Below are 22,091 nucleotides of genomic sequence, written 5' to 3' on the forward strand. Positions count from 1 at the left end.
TAGTCATTACATAAAATTGAGATATAATTCATTGGAAAATAATGTGAAATACCTTTTGTTATAGTAAAAGCCAACATAAAGTTTTATGAGTTCACTAACTGAAAAGCTAAAAGGAGACAATAATCTATGTTGACTAATGTTTCATTTATTGATTGAAGTTAAATAACAACAGGTTCAGATAGCTACTGGATTCTTTAAAATCTTTAGCAAGACAAAACAACATTGGTGAATAATTTATAAGATTCACTAACTAGTATTATTTTGCTTTAACAGAATACCTTTCTTCTTAAAAAATATAAAACTAAAATTTTAAACTGGTTCTTGTTATAATTCAAAATACCTAATTAATAACATAATTATTTCTAAGTAAAATTTAATTATCAGCTTACTGAAACAAAGCCACTGTAAAAGTACTTTTCCTAAAGTTACAATATAATAGGAAAATAAATAAGTCCAGATATTTTGTTGTGAAATTTCAACAAAACTGATCAAATACAAGAGAAATAAACCTGAACAATTATTATCTACTTTTAAAAATAAAAAAGCATGCTTTATAATTAGGTATCTCTGAAATTTGTCTTATTAATATAAAGAGCACTTTCTTGTTTTTGTTTTTAGAAAATACCATCAAATATTCCCAGAAAAGACTTCATTTCGTCAGCTTCATCATCAGGATGGTACCTACTGGGGGGAAAAAAGCAAATGTAAATGTAACTATTATTGTAACACAATTTATTTTAAAATATATAATAAATAATGTAATAAATACAAAATGGATAAACTTGAAGAATGCTGAAAGCTTAAGATGTCAAGTGAACTTCAATATGCATAACCTTGTGGGAAGTCTTGTGGTGGAAAATTAAACTTCATACACTGTCAGGTAAGTTTCTTAGATATATCTTTAAACATATTAGAAAATAATGTCATTTAATCAATACACCTAAGAATTTGACTATTCAAGAGGTGGAGGAAACTGCTACAGAGTTACTCATAAAAATGAGCAGCAGTGAGTCATTTATTAGACTTAATGTAGCTTTTTTCCCCATTGAACATTTAGAATTATGAAAGAACTGGTTGGCTAAAATGTAACTTGAACTTTTGAAATATTAGCTGATCTCATTTAGATTTCTTATTTATTTATTTTAGTGACTACAATATTATTGACTATATTCCCTATGGTGTACTTTACATCCCCATGAGGAAGTTAGCTCACCCGGGATCTAAAATTTCAATGTCTTTAAGTAAATAAAATAACCAAGGAAAAAGAATGCTGAATTTCTCTGTAAAAAATTGTTGTTGGTATTTCTTGATATGTCTTTAAAGGGCTCTTACCTGCAATCAATTTTGTTTTTACATTCACTGTTTCTAACAAAGAAATCCACTTTCTTGACAAAATTTGAAGAATTTGATCTTTTTTCAGAGTGAGGAAAACATAGCCTTTCAATCACTGGTGACAGACTTTGTTGTTTTCCTTTTTGTAAATGGACCTATATTTTGAGTTTTAAATAAAACAGCCATCATTGAAAGTTTAACTATTCAAACAGAGTTTAAAAGAAAAACAATGTAATACTTTAAAAAAATATTTGCCCCAAATAAAAATAAAATAAAATAAATAAAAGAAAAAAAATGCTTCTTACAATATTTGTATTTTCATCTTGTTGAGGAAATGTTGTCATGGAGGATGCACCAAACTTGGATGTAGCAGAATTTAATAAATAAATATCTGGCTTCTCATGTGATGAAAAACTAAAAATCAAAGTTAATTATCTATAAAATATGTCAAGTAAGATAAACCATTCTAATTTAGATGGGTGATTCTTTGGGGAATATGATTGAAGTTTACCATATTTGTCACCATAAAGATTGATGCCCTATTTCTTAGACTCATGGAGACTTGGTGTATCTCCTTTCCTTTGGACAAAACAACAACTTACATATCCCAAATTAGGTAAGAATACTATTTTAAAGAGCGACAGACATAATCACTCAACTGTTTTCTTTAAAAAATTGGGTCTCATGCTTTATTGTTTTCATCTAGCAGTCTGTAAATCTTTGCTAGATCTCCCTTTTAATCTCCTTTCCTTATTCTGGTCTCAGTGTGGACAGGCATTTCTAGTTATCTTCCTCTGTATAACTTTATACTAGAATTCACCTTTAATCTTCTGTATTAAATTCATTCATTAAAAAACACTTGTTATTTGCTTCCATATGTCAGATATTGTACAAGGATCTGAGAATAAAGTGGTAAAGAAATCCTCAGGGAGTTACAGTTTAGTAGAGGAACAGACAGACAATAAGTAAATACATATCATTCTACAAATCCCTAGAATGATTTTTTTGTGATCAAACTGTTTATCTGTGCTTAACAATCTTAGATGACACCTTATTGCCTACTATGAAGGTAAAAAACTAGAGGCCCCTAGGCTACATCCAAACTACAGACATTAGAATTATTACTTTTGGAGGAGGGTGCTAGAGATTATCACATTTTTTAAAATTAGTTGTCAAAATTACAAGTCAGGAGATGTCACATAACATTTTAGATGCCAAGCATTTTATTTTTTTAAACTAGAATATTTGACAACACTAGACACTCATTTCCTGCATAGCAACAACTCGTTGGAGCTGAGTAGTGGTTTCTCTCTTTAGATGGGACACTCCACAGTTGGCTTTGACTCACCAAGTCGTGAAGTCAGGTTGAGTCTGTAACCTACCAGATACAGTACAGGTGCCTAATATGGCATTTAAGGTTCTTCACAATCAGACCTCAGCAATCTCAGCCTTAATACTGTGGCCACACAGACCAACTTCATTGACCCTTAAGCATAGGATGCCTTTTAAAACCTTATCCCTTGCACATGCTTCTTCTACTTGCAATGCCTTATTGAACTCCTATTCAGCTTTCAAGTCTTGTGAAAAATGAAGATTCCTGGGCTCCAGTCCCAGAGACCATGATTCAGTAAGTTTAGTGTGGGGCCCAGGAGTGTGCATTTTAAACATCACCCCCTAGGTGATTCTGATGCAAGTGGTCTGACAACAGCACTTTGAAAAACTCAGCTCTAAGATTAAGAGGATTTAGTTTGGCTAATACTTTACAGCTTCTTTGACATCTTAAGACTTGATGCCCATCTCCAATTACATGTCAGGAGAATATCAAATTGTAAAATGTTGTACAAACTTGTATCCCAAACCCAAGTTCTAAAACTTGCCTGTTTGACATTTCTCTATGGAATTTGCTCTCTGACTCTTGGAGGTATAGTTCACTTTCCCTGGTAGTTGAACTCAAAGTGTTTCCAAATCCTATATAAAGAGATAACATTTTGAAATAAAATGCCAGGAAACAGCTGAATGGAGCTTTTCACAAGATCTACAAGGGCTCACTTTATGCAACAGATATAACCTGGCTAAGGAAGGAATGCATAATTCTTCTCAATAATAAAATTCCATTTGCATAGCAAAATAAGGGAACAAAGCTAAGAGAGTAAAACCACAAAATATGTAGAGTAGCTTATTAGTCACTATATTAAAAGATCTCTAAATCACTATTATTTACTTTCTAGAGTGCTAATGCACAAAATTCGTGCAAGGGGCTTGGCCCTCGCAGCCCCAGCTTCATCTGGAAGGTTGTCTGGAAGGATGTCTGGTTGTCCAGTCTAATTAGCATATTATGCTTTTATTATTATAGATTTTTAATTCATGTAAATGATCAAATTAAAGTTCATTCAATATTTTCAATGGTCTACATGTAATTAAGTTAAATAAAATGTTTCTATACACAGGGAAACATATATTGTAATTGATTTTCCCAGTGTCAAAGCTATGCCCTCATAGGATTAGGCTGCCTCGAATGATCAGTATAAATTGCTTCTTAACTTGCAGTACACAGTGACTTTTAATTTTGAGGTAGGGACCAATAGTTGTCTTGTAATATAAGAAATTGTGCCTACTGACCCCATGTTGGATATTTTTCTGGTCTATGTTGTGAAGGTGGTCAAATCCTATTCTTTTTGAAAGCAGTATTAGCTCTTTAGGTAATTCTTAGAACCCTGAAACAATATTTCAACTTCTATTTGCTCCCTTAAGAAAGCCTTTTTAAAAATAGGACTGGGGTGAATACATTAAGAGTCAACTATAATTCTGAGGGAATGATTTCCCTTATTGCAGCCATCATGGGAGAGAGCATCTCCATTTCACTGTCACGTCATACACTTACCAAGATTTTCACTTCACTGTTTTAGTGAACAGGAGTAAATCTGCCAGTAACTCAAGGAACTAAATCCCATTATTTTTGGATTGAATATGATTTAAATACAATATTCAATGCAGGAGAAACAAATCCTTTTCCTATTTATTTATACCTGATAAAGTTAATAGTTCTCCTAGAAATAAAAGTTATCTTTTATTTTCTTTGCTAGCAGATAAATACTTTTAGAAAGAAAATATTTTTGTCCCAAATATTAGCAGACCATGTGTGATCTTAGAATGGAGAGCTGGATAGTCTGTTTTATGAGAAAAAATTGAATAAGCAATCTGAATTTGAATAGGGTCTTTAACTAAATAGGGGAACAACAGAATAGAAAAAGCTCATTTGCATACTATCCTCATGGAATGACCTCGACCCCTGTCCTCAGGAGTAGGAAATGTTATCTGTGGAAGGGTCAAATTTTCAGTTCTGCTAAAAATTATAATCTTAACAAACCAAAGCTAATTAAGCAAGCAAATAAAAAAAAGACAAAAACATTAGTCCCAGAAGCTGAGCTGAAAAACATTCAAAGAATTTCTCAAGAAATTATTTCATACTAACATACAATTTTACCTGATGTTTTTGTGTTCTTATCAGCTGAAAAGCTAGTAACTTCTATGAAGTTTTCATCATCAAAATCATCCCAAACTTCATTTTCCAATTCGAAGTTCACATTCAAAACTTCTGAAAATGGAGAGTTGTTTTTAGCCACATCTATCAAATTCTGGTTTTTAGATGCAATAAGATTTCTGTTAAACAGCACTGCTTGAGGGGCTTTCTCATTTGAAGTTGTAGAATAGATCCAGCTAGAAAAATCTGCCATGTGTATGTATAAAAGAGTGGAGGTACTTTTTTTAAAAATATATATTTTATTGATTTTTTACAGAGAGGAAGGGAGAGGAATAGAGAGCTAGAAACATCGATGAGAGAGAAACATCGACCAGCTGCCTTCTGCACACCCCTCACTGGGGATGTGCCCGCAACCAATGTACATGCCCTTGACCGGAATCAAACCTGGGACCCTTCAGTCCGCAGACCGATGCTCTATCCACTGAGCCAAACCGGTTTTGGCTGGAGGTACTTTTTAAACCATATTATCTACTGATCTATCAAACATATCAAGTATGAAACAGAGGTCTTGAATAGTAGTTTTCAAAAGTATTGGGTCAAGCATTATTGAATACTGTATTTAACCAATTCTATTCACTCAATTATACACACTGATAGTTGAACTAACTTTAATTTTTAATGAACTCTTGTAGATTGAATAAATTTCCATCTTAATTCTTATATGAGAATAACCCCACTCCAAGCTAGGGTTATTATTGGAAAATGGTCTTCCTCCCTCCAGCTCTTCTCTCTACAAGTTAATTTTGAGTATTTTTATGAAATATATTTGTCCAAATTATATCCTAATTTTTCTCCTCCTAAAAAATCTTGAGTTTATATATTGTTTGAAGGCTGAGCTTAGAGCCAGACTACCTGGGTGAAAATCCCACCTTCCTCATTTACTAGTTGTATGCTCTTAGACAAGAAATTTAAACCCGCTAAGCCTAGTTTTCTCCTCTGTGGAATGGTAACAGTATCTACAAGACAAGATTGTTATGGGGACTAACCGCCTACTCTTGTGCAGTTTTCCATGCCAGTGTGTTAATAATTGTTTAATGACTGCTTCTCCAAAAAGTATGAATATACTAGTACATACATATATGTTTGTTTTATGTATTATATATACTTATTATAAGCAAAGGATATGCAGCACACAATTTGCAAATAATAAAATATACAGCATGCTTTATTATAAGTTCCACATATCTAATTGAGTCTCACTGAATGTTTTCATTGAATTTTGCCAAACTCTTACATCTGTGATTGCAACTGACAAGTGAATGTAGTTCTCACATGAATGTTGTTTGATATTTTTGTTGACGTTAACAAATAGGATAAAAGTTAAATAACAAAGACATATGTTGGGACTTTACCCATTCATCCACTGACTCAAGCAACTTCTTTGCTGAATTGGATTATATTTTCAAATGCTAGATGAATACTCCCTCAGTTTTTTTGTGCTATTCACAATGCAATGGCTACAGACATAATACAATTCTAAATTTAATTTGTACTATTAACATTTTCTTCATCACTTTCTTAAGTCTAAACAACAAACAAAACAATAAACCAAGCCTTGATTTGTAGTGTTTGCTGATTTCCATGGTATAAATACTTCCACTATGGTTGATTTTAAGATATCAACATAACATCATTGAATGCAAAGTTGAAAAAAAAGGCTAACAGCACCCTATTGTATATTATTTTCACTATATAGATACAAATATAGATGCAAAGAATCTCAAGAACACAGATAGTAAAACGTAGTGGAATAAATAGGATGTGATTAGTTTTGAGTATTTATAACCTTTGCTTTAATATTGTATTTAATTGAAAGTTTATATACAACTAAACTTTTAATAATAGTTGAAAGATTCCCAAAATTTTAATAATAATCTCTCACTAGCCAGTACAAGTTTGCTCCAATCACTAAGTTTCCTTCATTTTAAAGATTCTCTATCTTCTTCTTCACCTTTCCAAATCCTATTTTGTCCTTCAACTGCACCTACAACTACAGTTCACATTTTTCTACTTTGTCCTTAAACTTCACCTACAAATATAGTTCCCATTATTTTGCACATTGGTATACATTCACAATATAATATGTCCTAAAAATAGAAGTAGGTACTAAGTGCATAGGGAATAGAACCTAAACCTACAACGGCAGTCAGAGTAAACACCTTTCAGATAGTAACATAGTAAGAAGGTAACATTGGAATTTGAACTTGATAGAATTTTGTGACTATGGATCAGGGCAAGAAAGAAAGTCAAGATATTCCATGAAGGGAGAACATCATGTGAAAAGCATAGCAGTATGAGAGACAAGAGAATGCTTGGAGAACTGTATGTTTTCAGATTTTATGGAACACAAAGTAGAAGGAGAAGGCAGGGCCCACTGAGATTGCACAGACAGTTAAGTGTGAGATTGTGTTGAAGCTTGTTTGACATGTTAAGAAATTCACTTTATTTTTCTTATAGGCAATAAATATTAAAAATATTTTAGCAAGAGGCTTACATGATCAGGTATGCCTGTTAGATCACTTGGAATAGTTATGAATTAGAGGATGAGATTGGAAGCAAAGGAAAAAAGTTAAGAAAGCCACTGCAATAAGTGAGAAACATTGAATATTTTAGCTCGAGTATCAGCAGAAGAAACAGAGGAAAAAATAGATATAGAGATGTTTAGGTGGTAATATACATAGGACTTGGTGATTAATTACATGTGAGGTAAGATATTTAGGTTGACTCTTTTCTGTCTTTTAACAGCTTGGAAAATAAGAGAGTTCTTTCATTCAGCTAAGGAAAAATGAAAAGGAGCAGAGTGAGGTATAGAGAAAACAGAAAGAAAGAGTTCAGACGCTGACATGTTAACTTTTAGGTGGATATGTCTAGAAAGGCGATGCATAGATGGGTCAGGGGCTAGACAGAAAGATCTAGATGGGAATATAGACTTAGAAATCATCCAATTATAGTTAGTAATTGAAGACATGGACTTAGGTGACATTGCCTAAGAAAGATTTATAAAGTGAGAACAAACAAACAAACAAATAAAAAGAATCCTTTTGCAGCATCAACAGAAAGAAAAGCCCAAGCAGTTGCAGAAGTAGCAGGAGGCCCAATTTTGAGAGGTTTAACCGAAACCAAAGGAGACTTCCAAAAGGAAGGACAAGACAAAGTGTCAAATACTACAAAGCTCAAAGAAAAGGAAAGTTGAAAGGAGTTCATTGAATTCAGCATGTAGGAGGTCACTAAATGGTCTGAGAAAAAGCAGTTTCAAAGGAGTGATGGAGAACTCAAATTTTAGTGAATGAAGAGTGATAAGGAGGTAAGGAAGTGAGCACAGTGAGTATAAATTGCTCTTTCAAGAATTTTTGTTTCAATGGGAAAGAAAGAGATAGAGAGTATAAAGACTAGTGATTGTTTTTTGTTTGCCTAGCATGCTTTTCTTTCTTTTAGTAGGAGTATCTTTCTTGTCCTTTGAGGAAACTGCCTCCAACATTCCATGTGATGCTGGTGAGGATGTCATTCATTGCACCCTGGCTTCCCCAGGGCCACGGGGGTGGAACACATGACCCAGTCTCCAGGGTACAGGGAATGCTTAAAGCAGGAATGGGGAACGTCCAGCCCGAGGACCATATAAGGCCCAAGAAATGATTTGGTCTGGCCCTGCCAAGGGATTAGGGGTGAGTTAATTAAACGTTTGACCAAATATAGTAGGCTAAGTTTTAAGTTGATAATTTTGTATGGCCCGGGAATGATGTTATAAATATCCCAACGGCCCTTGGCAAAAAAAAGGTTTCCCACTCTTGGCTTAAAGAATGAACACAACACTCAAATGAGGCCAGGTGGGATGAACTCTGGTCTGCCAAAGCTAATAGGGAACACTGCATTTTTTCTACTGAAGCTGTTAAACTGGGAAAATGTGAGTTGGGGGCATATTACCATGTGCAAAATCCCATTTAAAAAATAAAGCCAATTAGTAACCAGGATATCTAAATAAATGAGTGAAAATCAGAGGCATGATGAGATCATTTGAATGCCTGGATCTAGCAAGACTAAAGCCAGATACCTGTCCGGACTTAGCTTACATGAGATAATTGGTTTCCTTTTTTTGAATAGAATTTCTAGAAGTCACTTGCAATCAAAAAGGCCATAACTAGTTGGATGGGACATGGAGCTGAAGAGGAAAGAGACTTGAGCATATTTATATACTAAAGAGAAAGAGACAATAGGGAAGAGAGCTTGTAAAAATGTGGGGAAAAGGAGAAGGATAAATGGTCTCTAAGTCCCAAGTAAGATAGGATTGGAAAGATTAAGATTGTCAGTGGAGAGATAAACCTTGAATAGAAGAAAAGATCATCCTTTTCTTTTAAGACAAATAGAAAGTTAATGATGGGTGCAGAGACAAAGAAATATAGAGTTGTGGGGTGGAAAGTTGAAAAAGTTCATATATATATTTTTTTATTTTTAAAATAAAAAAAATTTTATTTAAAAAAATATATATTTTATTGATTTTTCACAGAGAGGAAGGGAGAGGGATAGAGAGTTAGAAACATCGATGAGAGAGAAACATTGATCAGCCGCCCCCTGCACACCTCCCACTGGGGATGTGCCCACAGCCAAGGTACATGCCCTTGACCAGAATCGAACCCAGGACCCCTCAGTCTGCAGGTCAACGCTCTATCCACTGAGCCAAACCAGTTTCGGAAGAGTTCATATATTATTGGCTCAATTTTTAATTCTTCACTGATAACTAAAAGTCAATTTCAATTTATAGAAATGGCATTGGACTGGGAATCAAAAGATATGGATTCTATTTCTGGTTCTGCCATTAATTAGATGTGATTTTAGACAAGTCATTTAAACCCTCAAAGTCTTGGCTTCCTTCATGGTAAAATGAAGAATTAAAATTTTATGATTCAACACTAGAGGCCCAGTGCATGATTGAATCATGCACGTGTAGGGTCCCCTACACGCTTTTGCTTTTCGTGGTGGAGCTGGGTGCCTGTCCGCTGGTGCACCAGGCCTTTCAGAAGCCTCTGGCTCTGCGGAGGCTTCTGAAAGGCCTGGTGCCAGAGCAGACAGGCACCCAGCTCCCCCACTTTTGATGGTCCGCGGCCGCTGAGGGGGGCTACCCTGCTGTTGAGAGGCACGGATCCGCTGCCGCTGAGGGGGGCTGCCGCGGACAGCTGGCTACCCTGCCGTTGAGAGGCGCAGCTGGGTGTCCGTGGCAGGTCCCCTCAGTGGCCGCGGATCTGGCCGTTGAGAGGCACAGGGGGCGGGAGTCCCACCCCCTGCGCCTCTCAACAGCAGGGTAGCCCCCCTCAGTGGCAGCGGATCCGTGCCTCTCAATGGCCGGATAGGCCACCCCGAGTCCCGCCCCCCAGCCTCCTGCCACCCAATCGTAGGCATAGCGGAGTGATGGTAATTTACATGTTACTCTATTATTAGATAGGATGCTTTCTCATAAAATTTCTGGCATTTTTCTTTTTCCCTTTTTGAAATTGAAATACAGATAGTAAAACTTGCTTTGTTTTTCTAAAAACATTCTTAAGAGCAGTATTTGAATAGATTTATAGTATGTTTTGTCACCAAAGGCTAATGTGTGAAAAGTATAATTTACACAATTACTAGTAATAATAGTACCAAATACTATAAGAGTTTTACATACATTATCTCATTTAATGCTAAAATATAACCAGATGAGGGTATCAAGAAAAATGGGTAAGTATACTATGAAAGGTTACACAACTACTAAATGGCAGAGCTAGAATATATTATATAGATCTTTCTTTCAAAAGAGGGGGTAGTTGCTGCGGGGGAGGGGCAGATAGATGGTGGATGTGGTCATGGGCAGAGACAAGTGCCAGGAGCAGTGCCTCCTGTCGCTGCCCCTGTCCTGCATCTGGGTCATCATGAAGAGCTCGCCCTGCCCGAGGTGTCCAGAATCAACCAGGAAGCGCTCTTGCTCACGGCTAAGGCTATGGAACTCTTTGTTCAATATCTAGCCACCTATTCCTACAGACCTGGCAGTGGAAAAGAAAAGAAAGCACTTACAATGTTTTAACAAATACTGCAGAGGAATCAGAAACTTTCCAGTTTCTTGCAGACATACTACCAAAGAAGATACCAGCTAGTATATATCTAAAAATACTTAAGTAGAAGAGAGAAGAAGAGGAGAAGGAGGGGAATAACAATGATGATAAAGTGATGATGAAGCAGAATCCTAAACCCAAAATGAAAAGCTTTTCAAATCCACCTAGTGAGGAGGATCCTGGATTAGCCCAGCCTTCAGTCTCCCCACCTTTCAGAGGTTTCGAAGATACTGTGCTCCTTCCTGGGATGCAGGGCCTGATGCACCTATACCATAAATGTCCAGAAGGAAAGTTGTCAGGCCCACAATGCAGTTGGAGGGCATGAAGAGAGAGCTGTCTGTACAGCCAAAGACAATTCTGTTTAACTTTCATTTAGGGATAGAATTCGAAGAGCTTCTAAATACCAGTTATGTAAAAACAACTACATTCAGTTTTAGCTCAATGTAATTTATGTTACATTTTGCTACATTGTATGTAGTATGTTACATTTACATTTTTGTATTTCAAGAAAATTTGAATATTTGTCTAAATACAGCACTTTGAACTGTAAAGAAAGTTTTTTTTATTTAAAGTTGTATGTATTTTTGCAGTAAATGCTCTATAGATCTAAGTTTAGAACCCTCTATTATTCTAATGCCTTCCTTATTACCTGTGACACCTTAAATTATGAAATTTAAAAGTAAGTATTTCTAGCGTTTTTATTCCCAGAGAGAAATTTCAAGTCAAATCATAAATCTAAAAAGAAATATTACCTCTGAATAAGCATATTCTTCTTAAACATTTTAGAACCTTTTGTATTGAAGATATCTCATTTACTGTTTCTTTCTTTACACCCATGGTAACTTTTTACTATCCACAAGAGAAAACCATAAGCTCCATATTTTTTCACATTGGGTAAATTTCTGGCTCTTATCCTTTTAATCTTTTTTTTTTAATCGTGTCATTTACATCCAGTAAAAGCATCCTTAATGTTCAATCTCTTGGTTGTGTAAGCAAGCAGTCAGTTCTATCACCCCAAATATTCCCACATACCCTTCCCCCTATTCCCAGGCAACCACTGATGTTTTTTGTCTCTCTTGTTTTTAAAGTTTATTTTTTTAAATAAAAAAAAGGGGGGTAGCATTAAGCAACACAGTTATCATTGGAGGTTAAAGTATCATGATGAGACTTTTATATCATATATAAATTGAATTTGGAATAGTGGGTAGAAAAGAAATAAAAGTAGAAAAGCTCTGTGAAAACAACATAAAAGTAAGTACAGGGAAGGATAAACTCTGCTATGCAGTACAAGGAGTAAGTTAGAGGGCTATACGTTGAAGGGAGATAAAAATAAGAGGGTTGAAAATCTTATGCCTTCTAAGCATGTTGTAATGATGTTCAGGCTTTGAACAAGTTGGATAAATGCTCTAGGTGAGGTCAGGGGATTCTTCTTAATCTTATATTGGGCCTAATGGTTATCATAGTGTCATAAGAAGTGGTGGGCACTCCAGCCCTTGCTTACTTAAGATCTTAAATTAGGGCTAGAAGAAGCATAATGACAGCTTAAAGAAAAGTGTGGCAATAGATACCAAGTCCACACACATGAAATTATTTTCAGAAAACCCTATACTTATCATTTCTACATATAGCTACTGAAAAACAACTCTATGGCCAGGATTATTTCTCACACATTTTAACAGACTGGTTATTAAATATGACCCAGAGAAATTATGCTCTTAATGGCAGGATCCAGACTAATGATGAACCAGTCACAATATTGAAAAATGTATATGCATTATCTCATTAATTAAATGACAAACACAGATAAAAGGCAAACCTAGATTACACACCAGCTATATCCTACAAATTAGATTATATTCTTACTAGAGGCCCGGTGCACAAATTCGTGCACCTGTGGGGTCCCTTGGCCTGGCCTGCGGGGATTAGGCCGAAACTGGCTCTGTGACATCCCCCGAGGGGTCCCAGGTTGCGAGAGGGCGGTTTTCGGGTGACGCACCCCAGAATCGGGCTCCCTCCTCTCTGGTTCTGGGTGTGTCACCCAAGAACTGCAGCTGCCAAGTCACCGAAGCTTGGCAGCTCCTGTGTTGTGTGTCTTCCCCCTGGTGGCCAGTGTGTGTCATAGCTACCGGTTGGCTCTTCGCTTAGGCTTTTATATATATACATATATCACAGAAATTGTAAGAATCACAGGTTTTAGAGATATTAAAGGTCACCAATTTAATCTCTTAATTTTAAAGCCAAGGCCCAAAGAAATTAAATAATTTTTCCAAGGTCACACAGTCATTTTATAAAATTGGACTAATTTTAGAAACACAAAATTATTTTAAATAATTCCAAAGATATATAAAAGTAATAGTTCAGCATTTTAATACATTCTGTACCCAGAGACCCCTTTTTCCTCAGCTTTTCCTCATATTATCTTTAAATAAAAATAGTCAACACTATATAGGGAAGATTTTCTTTTAAACTCTAAGACAGATATAGTAAGACCATTTGAAATAACAGACCCAAAGAATTTAAAATTGGTTCAATTACCCAAGAGAAAAATGTTGTCAAATTTATAATCATAATGATTTCAGATGTTGACTTTTCAATAACATTATTTGTTAATCCAAAATAATGATAAATCATATTCTCTCTCAAGTCAATATCAATAGTAATTTACCTTTGTCTTGATAATCAGATGGTTCTTGTTGAACATTTGAATAGATTTCATGCTGATCCCTCTGCTCCAGTATAGATAATTCAGGTGTATTTAAATATTCTGACCTTTATAAAGATAAATAAAACTGTAAAAATTCTAAAGAAAATAATGAAATTAATCTGACTCTAAAAAATACTTATTCATATAAATAAATAAAAAGGGATGGTTCATTCACTCAACATTTCTATGATAAACTGTACCAGCCTGGATAGTAAAGGGTAAAAACAGGTTTTAATGGAATCAAGAGATACTTAGTCATCTTTATATGCCCCAAATATGTAGATTATCTGCTATCTATATATAGCCTTAAAAATCTGTTGCTAATGCTATTTTCTGTTAGAAAAAAAGTCTAGGATCTTTTGAAATAGTGTTGGTACCTGTTCTACATTAGTTAAGTATATTAAATATCATCCCTGCATATAAAATTCCCTTATCTGAATGGGAAATGACATATACTATTGCCATCTAGGCATCAAAACACAGGTAAAGAATGCTGACTTATTAACTAGGAATATGAGCTTCAGTTATTTCATCTATAAAATGGAATAAAAATACCTCATGTTAAGGGCAAAAGACATAAAAGTAAAATATTTTAATTATAAAGTATTTTATAAATCTGAGGTATTATTAATATACAGTGGACTACTAAATGAAAAGATTAGACTTTGTACACAAACATCAATTCTCTTTTTAAACTATACTCTTGTCTACGGTTAAATTTAGAAGGCAGAGAGAGCCTGATAGAATGACATATAGGATGGATAGTTTCCCAGGGAAGAGATTATTCAATGAATGTTAAAGTATTCTTTAACTGTAGAGTTCTAAGTAGTTTAGGGTCTGAAAGATAATGTAACTCTTATGATGTCATTACCTTATGTAACCAAATTATTACCATGATTTGAAAGTAGTAGTGACCACCCTTCTCTGGGTAAATGACTACTTGGAGGAACAGAGAGTTTATTATGAATATTTTACAAATATATTTGTACCTTGATATACTAGGAAGAGAAGCTTTTGGAGTAAAACCAAACTCCTTAAGGTCCACACTTTGAAATTTATTCATTTGCATCTATTAATGAAAAAAAAAAAAAGGTTTGGCTACCAAAGGTTTGGCTATCAATACCTTTTAACAAATGAGCCAAATAGTAAAATTCCTGCTGGATACATAAAGACCAAAAACCAATGAATTATGAAACTCAGGCTAGTTCTCAAATCATATTTCCTTCTTAGGCCCTTCTTAAATGTAGATATTCTTCAAGGTTCTTTACTAGGCATTATTCTCACTCTACAAATTCTCAAAAATTTCATCTACTCCCATAGCTTCAGTGATTATCTACATGTGAATGACTCTCAAATCAATATTTCTAGCTTAGCTCTTTCTCCTAATTTTCAAACAGTTTTGTCTGGCTGTCTGTAAAAAAACTTTAGTTAGACATATTGCAGGCCTCTAAATTCACTATTTCCCTAATTGAACTGATAGTGTCTCTACACCTCCAAGCTTGCTTTTCCTTTAGAGTTCCTACCCCAATGAGGCCCTAGATTTTTTCCCAGATGCTTGAGCCAGAAAGTTGGGCATTATCTTTACTCCATTGTCCCCCCTCATAACCATTTAAGTACCAAGCTAGTTGATTCTATCTATGGAAAATATTTTATACTTCTCTCCGTTACTACTTGCCACTACACTAGACTAGGATGTCATCTTGCTTGCATTATTGTAAAACCCACCTAATGAATCCTTATGTTCCTTTTGTATCATTCTCTAATCCATTCTCTACATTGTATACATAATAAACTTTATCAAATGCAATTCTGATCATATCACTGATTAAAGTCCTTCAGTGACTTCCCAATACTTTCAGGATAAAGTCCAAAGCCTTAAAATAGCAAACAGATGTTTATGATCTAGCTTCTACGTACTTTTCCAGCTTCATCTCTCTCCACTTCCCCCATCCTATCTAATAATAGACAAATATGCAAATTGACCATACCTCCGACACACCCTCAAGCCACGCCCACCATCCAATCAGAGCGAGTATGCAAATTAACCCAAACCAAGATGGCTACAGCCACAGAGATCAAGGTTTCCTAGGTAACAGAGGAAGCCAAGCTTTCCGCCTGCCCTGGCCAGGCCTAAGCCTCCACTCAAGCTACGAAGTTTCAATTATAGAAGGTAAACAAATGCAAACAAATGGCGGCAGAATGGAGCTTGAGAGAGCAGGCCAGGGTTGCCGCCTGGCAACAGGGGAAGCAAAGCTTTCCGCACACCCTGGCCGGGCCCACCCGCTTAAGGCTACAAAGTTTCAATTATAACCCCAACACAAATGGCTGCCGGCCTCGGAGAGAGCCCCAGGCTTGGCTCCGCTCCAGGCTACAAAGTTTCAATTGTAGAAGGAAAATAAATTCCAGATACCAGGGCCTCTGCTTGGGTTGCCAGGGGACGTGGCCGGCCTGCAAACCACCACAGGCTCCTCGCTCAGGCCGCCCCACACCCCAAGGGAACCCCTGCCTGATCTGGGACGCCCTTCAGGGCAAACCAGCTGGCCCCCACCGCTGTACCAGGCCTCTATCCTATCTAATAAAAGAGTAAGATTGATCATCACTGCAACACACAATATAGCTGCCCCCATGTGGTCAAAGATCCTGCCCCATGTGGACACAAGATGGCCACCACAAGATGGCCAGCAGGAGAGGGCAGTTGGGAGGTACCCGGCCTGCAAGGGAGGGCAGTTGGGAGGCACCCTGCCTGCAAGGGAGGGCAGTTGAGAGGGACCAAGCCTGCAAGGGAGGGCAGTTGGAGGTGATCAACCCTGCAGGAGAGGGCAGTTAGGGGTGACCAGGCCGGCAGAGGAGGGAAGTTGGGGGCAAACAGGCTGGCAGCAGAGTGGTTAGGGGGTGATCAGGCTGGCAGGCAGAAGCGGTTAGGGGCAATCAGGAAGGCAGGCAGGCAAGCAGTTGGGAGCCAGCAGTCCTGGATTGTGAGAGGGATGTCTGACTGTCCGACTATCTCCTTCACTCAACTGTAAGCTCTATGAGAACTAGGGTTAAAACTGTCTTATTCATGCCGATCCCGGGATCAGGCCTAAACGGGCAGTCGGACATCCCTCCAGGGGTCCTATATTGGAGAAGGTACAGGCTGGGCTGAGGGACAACCCCCCTCCGTGCACGAATTTCGTGCATCGGGCCTCTAGTCACTTATAATTGAAGTCCAGACATATTGTATTACTTCAATTTTCTAACTGAAGAGATCTCTATCTCTTTCTCAACTCTGAAACACTGCATATTCTCTACGTCTAGAATACTTTTTTATCCCTCTCTACCACCACCCTAGTGCCCACCTCTTCATACTTGCCTTATGCCAATACATCCTTTAGGTCTCACTCATGTTTATTAGGAATATTTTCCTGACCTATCACGTATGAAGTGAATACACTTTTTATCTAAGTGCAAGTTATCTTACACTTCTGCCACAGAATCACCTATCATACTATACTGGAAAAGCCTATTTACTTAGCTATCTCCTTCACTCAACTGTAAGCTCTATGAGAACTAGGGTTAAAACTGTCTTATTCACCACTGTATCTTAGCACCTATTATAGTGCTTGGCATATTTTTGGTGCTCAACGACTATGGAAAGGGAAAAAAAAAGAATATGAAATAAATATGAAAGAAAAGAAGGAAAAACTTGAGCAGCTAAAAAATTCTCTCAGATGGTAGTCATTTCAAACTGCATGCCTCTCCCTGTTTCCCAATATTCCTCTTGATTTAGCCTCATGATTTAGGATCTTCATTCTTATACAAGCCCTAGAAAAGAAATAGCCACTCTGCCATTTTCTTGACTTGGTTATTTTGCGGCCTGACCCATTATTTTGCCCTGGCTATGATGACTTAGGCTTAGAATAAGTCTGCTAGTGACTAGCCTATCCAGCAGTAGGAACTCCCATTTATTCATTATTTGGAAGGGAGGCTCTTGCTCAGTACTCATCTAAGTGCATGAATCAAAATCAACACAGACTTCCCAGCCCAGTACAGCATAGACCGAGCCAGGAAAGGGCAAGAGTGTCTAGTTTTAATTACTGAACCAAGCCAAGCTACAAATTCCTCCTTTCTGAAAACAAAACAAAACAAAAAACTAATGAGGGAAGAGTCTGTAAATATGTCCCAAATGTGTACTTACAGATTGATTATTAAGAACTACAATACCTTTTCCTTTAAAAACAGTGTTATGAATAATGGTCATATTCCTAGTCAAGCCCTCAAGTACAATGTGGCTACCTACTTAATTTATACTCAGTAAAGGAATATTCATATACATTTAATTACAGAACAAGGGATAAATGATATTAAAACTAACCTTAAGACGTTTAACTGGAGGAAGAGATGAAAAAGCATTTCTGTTTCTTAAATCAGATAAATATGAAGAAATTGCTGACTCTTTCATTTCTGACTTCTGTGCAACTCCAGTTTTACCTATGAAAAGAAATATATATAAGCATAACCAATGGACGCAAGACACTGGGGGAGGGAGCGGTGAGGGCATGTGCCAGGGGGTGGGGGAGGCCAGGGAAAGGTCAATGGGGAAAAAAAGGAGACATATGTACTACTTTTTGTAATACTTTAAACAATAAAATAAAATAAAAAATTAAAAATAAAGAGCATTCATACTAAAAAAAAAAGAAATTATAGATTCTTTAGATTAAACTTTAGGTATTGTTCATAGAAAGCCATATTTCTTTAAAATTTCTAATCTAATATTTACTTTTTTCATGTTGCCCACAAGAGAAAGAAAATTATTTGTTACAAAATGCATAATTTAAATATCACACATAATTAGAATGTAATTACTATTTATCAAAAACCTTTCAATTTTTAAAACCTGAAATAAACTTGTGTTATGGAACTCACAGCAGTCATGTCCACAAGTCTGTTTATTTTTACAGTGATGATTACATTCTCGGTTCCCAGGTTTTTTGCAGGTAGTCATTCCTAAATTAATATAAGATAAACAAACCCATTTTTACTACATCTATTATAATGAATTTAATATAATTAAGTTATAACCAGTCTCTCCTTTCAAACAATACAAAAAGACTATGACTTTTTACATTTCCTAAAATATTAACCCATTTAATATGTAATTTTTAAAAAGATAGTTCTGATAATAGTCCTGTCCCACTATTAGTGGCAACTCAGCTTTACACAAGCAGCACTGAGCCATCTTTAAGCTTTTGTTAATTTCCCTGAAATAAATAGAGTAAATCAGCACTTCTTGTCCTGAATGAGGTAAGAATAAGGGTGGAGTTTTGAAACTTGTGCTGCTTTGTATGTAAGCCTGAAGAACTAGGAAAGAAGCAAACCTCGTGGCCTTTTGATGCCATCACTGATAGCTGCTAGGAGATAGGACACCACACATGTTTAATAGATGTTAGAAATAAGTGCTTTAGGGGTACGAGAAATTTTATATAAATTCATAGAAAGGAGAGATTGCTTCCAACCTGATCCCCCAAACTAGAATTAATACATCTGAATATGTAATTTATTCACTTACTATATTTTAATATAGGCTTTTTCTTGATCTTAGCACTCACTAGTAACAAGGAGGGAGGGAGAAACATTTGAACTGGTCCTAAAAGGACAGAAAGGATCTGGACTTGAGAAGGGGAACAAAGCGAGATGTCCCAGGGGAAAAACATGTTATCCAAAGGCAGCAAACTACAAATGGTAGAAACAAAATCAGTTTACTTTTGCTAGAGCATAGATTTTCAGTGAACTAAAAATGTAGATAGTAAAGAGCTTTGAAACCTTTACAACCTTTCTTGACATTTTACTCTTCATTTTTAGTGTCTTTGCTCCATCAGCCTTTTTCAATGATAATACTGTGTACGTATAGTGCCCTAGAGTAAATGAATAACCTGCTCACCACCATATGAGGCAACTGGCCAGACACCTTGAGGGCTAAGCAGATCAATGTATTGGGTACCGATTAAGTAATAAAACATCCCTGGCAACTGGAAGCTAATAGCTGAACAATATTGTTCCCAACTGAACATAAACAACTTTGGAAGAATATAAACAATACTCAGATAAGGCCACACTGACTATAGAAGACAGAGATAAGACTACAGTGCCATTATTTCTAAAACTGGAGATACTAGTAAGGACCCTCAAGAACCACAAAAATAACTAAACATCCCCCTCTTCTGGTTGACACAAATGACTACTATTTCTTTAATCCTTCCATCTCCAAGATAAAAAATACCCAGATATTCAACACTCCACTTTCTGAGAGCACCCAATACAGAACTGACCCCTGCTTTCTCTAAACCCTTCTAAGAATCACCCAGCACAAGTGGAAATCCTCAAACTCCTCAACTCCCCGAGATGACTCACAGTTCTGCCACTGCTGTGCTCTTCAACACCAAATTTCCTCAAATACAGGTGTGCTTCCAGCAATCTTTGGTTCAAAGGTTTTGACATTATACTCTACAAGGAAGGCTATGGCTTGCAAAGTTTTGCCCTACTTCTTGATCTCATCTCTCACAAGGCCAATTTAAACCACAACTATATCATGGAGCTCTATCCTAATCTCCCCATCTGATTTCATTTTCCTTTGAGTACCTATGGCATTTTCTTTGTCCCTCTCTGCTTATTATATGCTGCCTTATATTTAATGTATTTACATAAAAAACACGGTGGAAAAGTATAGGTCACCCTAAACTAGAGTAAGAGAACATGAGTTCTAATATGGGCTATTATCTGTAAAAAATAGAGATTAAAAATAATACCTGTTCTGTTTACCTCACAGAGATGAAAAGATAAAATCAAATATGTGAAAGCACTTTACAAATCAAGGGATAAATACATTAGTGTATATGTTATCACTACTATTACATTAATTAAAGATTATATAGTAATTATAAAATTAAAATTGTTCTGAAGGTTCTAAAGGAGAGGGGTACAATGCTATTTGTTAACAGGGGGATCTGTCCTGGTCAGTTCCTTAAGGAAGTGACAACTGGGCTAAGGAGTAAAAGTGGGAGTTAACAAGGCAAAAGATAGGAGAAAGTGTTTCAGGCAGAGGGAATAACAGGTGCAAAAGCTCTATGACAAGGAAAGCACTGAGAAACTGAAAGAAGGTCAATGTGGCTGAGCTCAGGTAAGAGAGTGTGTGTAAGAGATGAAACTGTAGTAGAAAGGTCAACCTGTGTTTGTAGGGAAACAGCTCCACCATGGCATCCTGGCAATTGCACATAGGCCATACAGGCAAGGCTCAACTACTTACAGAACGCCCTCTGATTCTATTTGGGCCACATCAAGATAGGCAGTCTTGTGAGAAGTTAAAGGTCATTTTTCATCTGCCTCCTTAGCTTGAAGGAGGCTATCTTGCAGTTTTCATCTACCTTCTGGTTCCAGTAAGGCATAAGGACCTTTCACCTTACCCCTTTCAGGTACAGCTGCAGGCTATAAAACCACTTAGCTGCAACCTAGGGTTGACTTTAAAAACAAAGCAGCCTACCATTCTCATCACATGGCCCCTCCCAGCAAGCAGTTGATACCTTGCTGATCTTGTTTTACTGGCTAAGTAATAAACTGTCTAAATCTATTTGGGTCTCTTGTGTCCTTAAATAGCCAATTCTATGGAGGTGAGGCAAGTCTACATAGCAGCTGTCACCACAATGCTACTTAGGGACTGATTGACCACCTGACAGTATGGAACCTGTTAATGTTTTGAATCTTCTATTCTAAAAGCTATGGGGAGCCACTGAAGTGTTTTAACCAAAGAAGGGACATGATTGAATTTGTATTTTGAAAAAAAAAATCAATCTATGGAGTACAATAAGGAGAATGGATTTGAGAGATGACAGAGTGGATGCAAGAAAACTAGTTAACTTACATGTGGAATCTAAAAAACAAACAAAATTGAAACAGACTCATAGATATAGAGAAGAGGCTGATGGTTGACAGAAGGGAGGAGGGTTTGGGGCTGGGTGAAAAAGGTGAAGGAACTAAGAAGTACAAATTGGTAGTCACAAAATAGTCACAGAGATGTGAATTACAGAATAGGAAATATAGCCAATAATATTGTAATAACTATGTATATAGTCAGGTGAGTACTTGAAATATCGGAGGGACCACTCTGTAAAGTATATAATTATCTAACCACTATACTGTACATCTGAAACTAATACAGAATAATACTGAATGTAAACTGTAATTAAAAATATAATAAATACATAAGTAGTTAAGAAGTTACTGCAGTCATTTAAGCAACAACAAAAAATGAAAGTGACTCAGTCTAGGTGGTGGGAGAAATACAAAGAGAATGAACTGATTTGAGAGATATGTAGAAGGTAAAAATATATTTTATGGAGAATTAAGTGGAGTGCTTTTCTTCCTTGAGCAGCATATTGCTGTCCCTTAAGTTTTAGTGCCTTCCTTTTAG

General features: G+C 36.4%; 1 protein-coding gene and 1 pseudogene across 1 annotated transcript in view; one reads left to right on the forward strand and one right to left on the reverse strand.

The window, feature by feature from the left end:
• Positions 1-604: 604 nt before the first annotated feature.
• The window catches only part of HFM1 (helicase for meiosis 1), an 86,523-nt gene continuing 65,036 nt past the window's right edge, over positions 605-22,091 (reverse strand). The window contains exons 30-38 of the mRNA XM_008154712.3: positions 18,554-18,634; positions 18,003-18,118; positions 14,641-14,720; positions 13,613-13,716; positions 4,817-4,927; positions 3,210-3,300; positions 1,638-1,746; positions 1,333-1,487; positions 605-684 (exon numbers count right to left, since the gene is read on the reverse strand). Coding sequence (XP_008152934.2) covers positions 615-684; positions 1,333-1,487; positions 1,638-1,746; positions 3,210-3,300; positions 4,817-4,927; positions 13,613-13,716; positions 14,641-14,720; positions 18,003-18,118; positions 18,554-18,634 — 917 coding nt within the window. The 3' untranslated portion in view covers positions 605-614. The remainder of the gene's footprint in view (positions 685-1,332; positions 1,488-1,637; positions 1,747-3,209; positions 3,301-4,816; positions 4,928-13,612; positions 13,717-14,640; positions 14,721-18,002; positions 18,119-18,553; positions 18,635-22,091) is intronic.
• Positions 10,687-11,082, forward strand: LOC103298001 (chromatin accessibility complex protein 1-like; annotated as a pseudogene).

The sequence above is a fragment of the Eptesicus fuscus genome, chromosome 9, assembly GCF_027574615.1.
Source record: "Eptesicus fuscus isolate TK198812 chromosome 9, DD_ASM_mEF_20220401, whole genome shotgun sequence".
NCBI lineage: Eukaryota > Metazoa > Chordata > Mammalia > Chiroptera > Vespertilionidae > Eptesicus > Eptesicus fuscus.